Raw genomic sequence first — 7,361 nt, forward strand, 5'->3', positions numbered from 1 at the left:
GGATTCTTCCTTCTTCTACGATTACCTTGAGAGAAGACAAATTTGGTCGTAACTTTGCTTGCTGCAAATTCTCTGACAATTTTCACTCTATAACAACCAGAAGATCTAGAGTTTTTAGACGTTCCATTTTTCTATCAATCTCCGGAAACCTTACAAGACTTGAGCAACCCGAAAGAATTAATGTTTCAAGAGATTCCATTCCAATTTTGGTTGGAAGATTCCTAAGACTTTTGCAATCTCTTAAATTCAAAAGTTTAAGGCTGTTAAGCACTCCGATTGATGGATGAACATCCACTAATTTGGTACAACCTTCCAAAATCAAAACTTCAAGATTTGATGCTGTTGTGAAGTCTGGTATCTTGATCAGATTTTGGGACCCTTTGAGGTTCATTATTTTCAACTTATACAAGGGCTGTTGAAGACCATAAATAATTAGACAGAAAACATAATAATGCTAATTTTTGTATTCTTTACCTTAACCAAAGTTTAATCATTTATATTAAAATAAGCTAAAACGATGAGTTAATTCTTACTCTATTTCCCTTCCATAGTTGTTCAATGTGACTATATGGTAAAAGAAGTGCGACAAGGTTTTCCGGTTGAAAGCTTGAAGGCAAGTATCTTAAAGGATATCCTGTCCAATCTAAAAGTCGTAGTTCATTAGAAAGATATTTGATATCATCACAATTTGAGACACAAAGCACTTTGAGCAATCTCAATTTTTTCATCTTCGAGAAGGTGTCGATACTCAATTGAGCATCTTACTTGATTCCCTAATAACCACGAGCAAAACAAAAATAAGCTTCAGAATATACAAAAACATTCAATATCTAAAAGCCATGCTGGATCGATATTGCTTTTTTAAGTATCCATATCTAGCACTTATATCTATTGCATATCTGAATATGGTATTGAGATATGATTAACATATTAGAACACTTATATTCGACCTTTAATTACCTAAGCTTAAAAAATCTAGAACTAATATTTTGATTTATGTTTGGTGCACTGATGTATAGTTCTATACATTCCCAGTGAACCAAATGGTGGCATGACCTAAATTTATTTTTAAAAACTTATAATGACATGTTATAACCTGGTTCATTGATATAGATTTTCATTACATCAAATATAAACCATTAACATTAGCAAAGACGATGACACACATCTCTTTATAATTTCTTTTGAAAGAGTAATGTGTTTCTATATAAATTTTATAAATAGAACATAAAAAAGTAAGCTTTAAGGGTGTACTTGGTTGAGTGGAAAAGTCAAGGGATATGAGGATGAATTGTCCTTAGTAAAGAAGGAAAGTGAGAAGAAAAAAAAGGGGGAGAAATAAATATTTTATACTAGTGAGAAGGGAAATGTATTGTCTTTCAACTTTCTGTTTACTCTACCAAGCAAAGTCAAAAGGTCTTTTTCTTGTTATTTTTTATTGGAATTTTTACAAAAAAATAATAACAATATACTTGGAGTACATATTGATAAATTTATATGTTTCTTTTCCTACCTTTTATTGTCGATAGTCATGCCTTCAATCACTTCAGTAGCCTGAAAGTAATTAAGAAGATAAAACTAATGCTCTAAATTGTACAATAAAACTTTTAAAAATTTACATACATGTTCAACATTATTGCAATCTTTTGGTCGAAATACAGTAAATAAAATATATTCTAATGAGAGTAATTCAATAAAATTAAACATTTATACTACAAATCATTATTAATATTTATAATCAACAAATGAAAATTATCTTAAAGTTGCTCGATGTCACTTAAGGATCGATATATAAAGCAATTAGACTAAGCTTAGGATTTACACCATTTATTGATAAAAGAAAATTTTGTATGTAAATTTTGTTGAATGGTTTACCGTTTTTTTTGTTATAACATGATGGACATCCTTTTCCTTCCACAATCTGCAACGTTTTCCAGGTTCATTAACACATTTTTCTTCAACAATTTTTCTTCCCATTTCTTGCAACAAGGCATGCATCCACAAATATCGGTCGTCATCATCGACTTTTATGAGAGATTTCTTAAAGAGAACATCAATTCCAATATCTGGGAAAAACTCACAATCATCCAATACTTTCATTACCAAATCTTTCTTCTCCCCATTGAAAAAACATGCTATATCTAGAAATATATTCTTCTCCCTTTCTTCTAATCCATCAAAGCTGATTCTTAGTGTGTCAAGAATTTCTCTGTCACAATCTTGTTCAAGTCTTTCAATTGCACTTCTCAATTGAACTATATCTCTACCGCACAAAAATGAACCCAAAACTTCAAGAGCTAAGGGGAGACCATCAACATAATGTACAACATGTTCAGAAAGTTGATTGAAATCATCTTTTGGAGTTGTATCACCACCAAAAGCTTTCAAATTGAAAAGCCTTAGTGCATCGTTGGTGTTCAATGTTGTAGGCTTATAGACATCATCGATTCGATAAGATTGGAGCAAATGTTCATCTCTTGTTGTTACAATGATCCTACTACCTAAACTGAACCAATCACGCCTTCCAACCAAGCATTTCAAGTGTTGTACATTATCAACATCATCAAGAACAACAAGAACTTTTTTGCTAGACAACCTGCGGCTAATTATGGCATTCCCTTCATGAACATTGAAAAAATTGAAGCATTCATTTGGCAAGATTTGATAAAGAAGTTGTTTCTGTAAAGAAACAAGTCCACAGTTGTTTGAAACTTCTCGAATATCAGCAAGAAAGCTTTTACCTTCAAAATGAGGTGACATTTGAGTGTAAACAACCCTTGCAAGAGTTGTTTTACCGATGCCACCCATTCCACAAATTCCTATAATGCGGACATCGTCTTCCCCAATATTTATTTTCGAATACAACTGCTCCAAACGTGAACTAATTCCAACCAACTCATCATGAAGAACTGGATATGTCTGACATAAATTTGCTGATATCTTCTTAACAATGTCTCCAATAAACTCTGATTCATGCCTACAATGAAATTAAATTTCGATGCTATATTTCAAATGCACTTCTTCATTTTTAGTTCAGTGAATAATGAAATATAATATAGTTGGAAGCAAACAAAAAGCAAGAATAAGACAGCAAGATCTGTTATAGCATCAAATGACACAACTTGCTGCTTAGTTGAAATATGGGAATTCTCAATTAAACACAAAATTATATATAAAAAAATGCAATCCAAAAAAAAATTAGTCATTAAAATTAGGAAATATAGAAGAAAAGAAAGAAATACCTATTATGTAAATGCCATCCTTTGATGTTAGCTACTTGAGTCAAAGCATTTCGCCACTTTTGGATCTTGTCTGTATCTTCCTTGTACCTCTCTTGGTGTTTGGCGAAGGCTTCTTCAACTTTTCCTTTTTGTTTTCTTAAATCGGATGGATCCACATCGTAGAAAATTGGAAATACTTTATGTCCGTTTACATTTTTTTGTTGAACAATCTCAGCAAGCTCCTCCAAGCACCATCCTGAAAAGGTATAGGTTTTTGAAAAAACGATTACCGAGCACCATGATTGCTGAATTGCATTGAAGAGTTCAGGTGCGATCTCTTCACCAGCCTCCAGCTTTGGATCATCTCTGAAGGTGGCGATCCCACTCCTCTTTAGAGCATCATAAAGATGATCCGTGAAGTTGTTGCGAGTATCTTCACCTCTAAAACTCAAGAAAACATCATATTTCTTTCTAGAAATGGAGGAAGAAGTTGACGGTAACGACAACATGAGGATGTATGAAAGGAGATGGATATCTCAATCTGGTGTTCAAAATCAGAAAATAGATCGCCCGATACCCACAAAGAAACTAGAAAGAGTAAGTATATATATGAGCATAGGGGCGGAAATTAGGGGTCAAAAGATGAGCAATGGATGTTCTTGCCAAGAAGTATCCAAGAAGGTGAGAGTTGGCAAAATGGAAATTACGTAATAATTAAAAAGTTGGGCGGTTTGTATTTTACGTATTTAAGAATTATGTAGAATTAATTTATGGGCCGGTTAAAAAGTTTACCAAACAACCAACTACTCGCATCCACACGTGGAAGATTTCTATCTCCAGAGACACATCCTTTTCGACCGGCTTGTCCAGAATTTCTACAATGGATAACAGCTCTGGAGATGATAACCCTGGCAGGGCAGAAGTAGAAATTTTTTTTTAAGGTACAAAATTAAATTGCAACTTTTATTATAGTAAAAATATAATTTTATAATTTTAATAGTTTATATTTTTATAATATTTAAAATATTAAATTAAATTATTGTAATTTTTAGGAGGGTCAACGTGTAATTTTATTTTTACTAATTTAAAATCTTAAAAATCTTAAAAAACTTAAATGAAAAACTTTTCATTTTAAGAGAAGGGAACCTACTATCCCCTAGATTCGCCTCTGTATCTCGAGAAGCATCATCATTGATAAAAATGCAACAGGAAACTACTCCCTTCATTTGTCTTAAATTTGCAAATGCCTGCAAAATAAAACTTCAGCGCTTAGTAATAAAACCATAAATTCCCTTCATGGACGTTGAAAACTTTTGTAGCTAAACACGCCTGAGATTTTGCTCCTGATTCATCATGTCTTATCTGCCTGCCTTTGCCTTTCCATTTATTCCTGGATAAATTTCTGTTCTTCATATTTCTTCTATTGAGAGGACATTTGCTCCTCCATATCTCTTATTCTCTTCTGCATGTCCAAATATTGCTGACTACCAGATTGATTATGTTAGAACCTTTGATCCATTGGTGATGCTTCGACATGGTGTTTAATTTTTGGGGTTATAATACCATGGAGGAGTATTGGTAAAACTGATGGTATGAAATTTGTTGGTTTTAATTTTGTGGGGGATATTGTTGACCAACATGCATTAGATCCTGGTTTGATTTCTTAGTTTGCTCCATATTTGCTTCGATACTCTGACCAATGAGGTTTGTAACTTGATCATTGGCAAGGTCAAACTCAATAATAGGAGGATCATTAGGATCTGGATGTTTCATGCTTGTCCACGCTCACCGCACCAATTGTTAACTAGTGAGGTGAACAAAAGGAAGAAGATGTTGGTTTGATGAAGGAGGGAGTGCAAATGTTGGAAGGAATTTTTGGCCTCGTGGAGGTAGTTCAGAGGTTTAGTGAGAGAAGTATGTAAGAGTGGACCTACGTGAGTTGTTTGCATGACCCTTTTATAGTGAGGACAAACTTAGTTATGTTTCCTAAGATTGTTGATGTGGAAGTCTAATTTGATATCTGGTGATATGATGTCTTAGGATGAAACATGTTAGGACAGCTAGCAATTAATTACTCTGGGTCTCCACATAGTCCTCATTTGTCTTAGTGGAGGTGCATAGTTCTAAAGTTCATCAGGTTGTGATACGAGGACTAATTACTGGTCCATAGACTAGCTATGGGTTTGCTAGGCGTGAACTAGATGTGAGTCCACGATATTGTTGGTTCCATTAGAAGACACTTGTCAAACTATTTATGAGTGTTCTATGAGGTATAAAACCATTAATGCACAATGTGAAAATTTTTGTCCAAACAAGTTTAAATGATACTTCTATTAGCAGGAATTAAAGCCGTATAAGTAATTCTAAGGACCTATATATAAGCTACAAAAGGAAGCTATTTAAATACTATTAAAGCAGGGATTGAATCACACCAAAACACATTACAGGCATCCAATGGTACATTGTCATGCTTTTTTTTTTTCCTAGTAAGTATTCATGTTTAATACTATGCTCGACTTGCATATAGTTAATAGACTAAATTGGAAACATATCACATTTAATATATAAACAAGTATCAATTGTGATATTCCCCAATAAAAATGAAATGGTGTTCTATTTAGAGAAATAGCAGCAATCGAGCGTTCTCCACATTTTTTTTACAAAGTTGAACCTACAAAGAAAATATAGATGTAAGTTTATACATACATATAATGTTGAGCAAAAAAAAATTATGCATATAACATAAAATGTATTAAAAAATCCATTAAACTTTACAAGTTTCAATCAGGCACAAAAGAATGAATTGTATGAATAACAATTTAAATGGTATAAAAAATTATGTTCTACAAATTCGAGATATGTGTAGAATATGAGTTTAGTGTTTAACATGTTCATACTCAAAATTTAGAATTAGTTATAACATTTCAAGAATATTACCAAATCCTATGTTGAGTAAAGATGTCCAAAATGAATACTTCAAATCAAATAAAAGACGTGCATAAAATAGATTAGTATGTCTAAAAAATAATTAATAGTCGATTGATTTTTAGCTCGATTGATATCAATATTTTTTTCAATACAAGTGTGAAAATAGAATATTGGTAATGACAATGTGTCACAAAGAAAAAGAGAGAAAAATAAAGAACACACAGATTTTACGTGGAAACCCTTTCGGAAAAAAATCACGGGCTGAGGAGAAGATAATACACTATGCCGAATTCGAATGAATACAAGAGGAGTAGACTATGTCTATTTATAGGCTTGTAAAACTATATTCTAATAAGAGTGTAGTAAGATTGAAACACCTTATTCTAATTAATATCAAATAGATGGAGTTTAATAAGGTTTAAAAACCTTATTCTAGAATAAAATAAAATAAGTGTAGTTCTATATGAATTTTACTTTTATTTTATTTTACCATTGTATTTTATTTAAATAAGAATTCAGGTCACTCAATTCTAATAATCTCCACCTTGACACGAATTTTTAATGAACAAGTTCTTCATTGCAAACTCTCAACGAACAAGTTCTTCACCTCTTTCATAAAACCCCATTACAGGTTTAACTTCAACAATGAACACCAACCAAGTCTAAGCAATGCTCAAATTTGGTTATAGGAAGTGACTTAGTCATCATATCTGTAGAATTTTCATGAGTATTAATTTTGCTCACAACAATATCACCACGAGCAATAATATCATGAACAAAATGATACCGGACATCAATGTGTTTTGTTCTTTCATGAAACATTTGATCTTTTGTAAGGAAGATGGCACTCTGATTGTCACAAAATACTGTACTGATTTGAAGGTCTTCATTGAGTTCACTAAAGAGTCCCTTCAACCAAATAGCTTCTTTACAAGCCTCAATAATCGCCATGTACTCAACTTCAGTGGTAGACAAAATGACTGTAATTTGCAAAGTGGCTTTCCAACTGATTGCACAACCTCTGGTTGTAAAGACATAACCTGTGGGAGATATTCTTCTATCAAGGTCTCCAGCAAAATCAGCACCAACATACCCAATGACTCCACATCTAGTTCTTCCAAACTGTAAGCAAACATCAGTAGTACCTAGTAAGTATCTTAAAATCCATTGAACTTCTTTCCAATGTTCTTTATCTAGATTTGCCATGCATCT

At 32.6% G+C, this 7,361-nt stretch overlaps 1 protein-coding gene across 1 annotated transcript; it reads right to left on the reverse strand.

Annotated features, from left to right (window-relative positions):
• Positions 1–1,573: 1,573 nt before the first annotated feature.
• Positions 1,574–4,005, reverse strand: LOC107937882 (disease resistance protein RUN1). The gene is made up of 2 exons (XM_041104981.1): positions 3,243–4,005; positions 1,574–2,977 (listed from the first exon to the last, which is right to left on the reverse strand). Exons 1-2 carry the CDS (start codon positions 3,728–3,730, stop codon positions 1,828–1,830), a joined length of 1,638 nt encoding a protein of 545 aa, XP_040960915.1. The 5' UTR covers positions 3,731–4,005; the 3' UTR covers positions 1,574–1,827.
• Between the last annotated feature and the right edge of the window lie 3,356 nt (positions 4,006–7,361).

Source organism: Gossypium hirsutum, chromosome D11 (assembly GCF_007990345.1).
Source record: "Gossypium hirsutum isolate 1008001.06 chromosome D11, Gossypium_hirsutum_v2.1, whole genome shotgun sequence".
NCBI lineage: Eukaryota > Viridiplantae > Streptophyta > Magnoliopsida > Malvales > Malvaceae > Gossypium > Gossypium hirsutum.

Excerpts from the sequence above, each read along its gene's own strand:
- LOC107937882 (XM_041104981.1), bottom strand. The coding sequence starts at position 3,730 with ATGTTGTCGTTACCGTCAACTTCTTCCTCCATTTCTAGAAAGAAATAT. Across the intron at positions 2,978-3,242 it reads GGATGGCATTTACATAATAG|GCATGAATCAGAGTTTATTG; the intron begins GTATTTCTTTCT and ends ATTTCATTGTAG.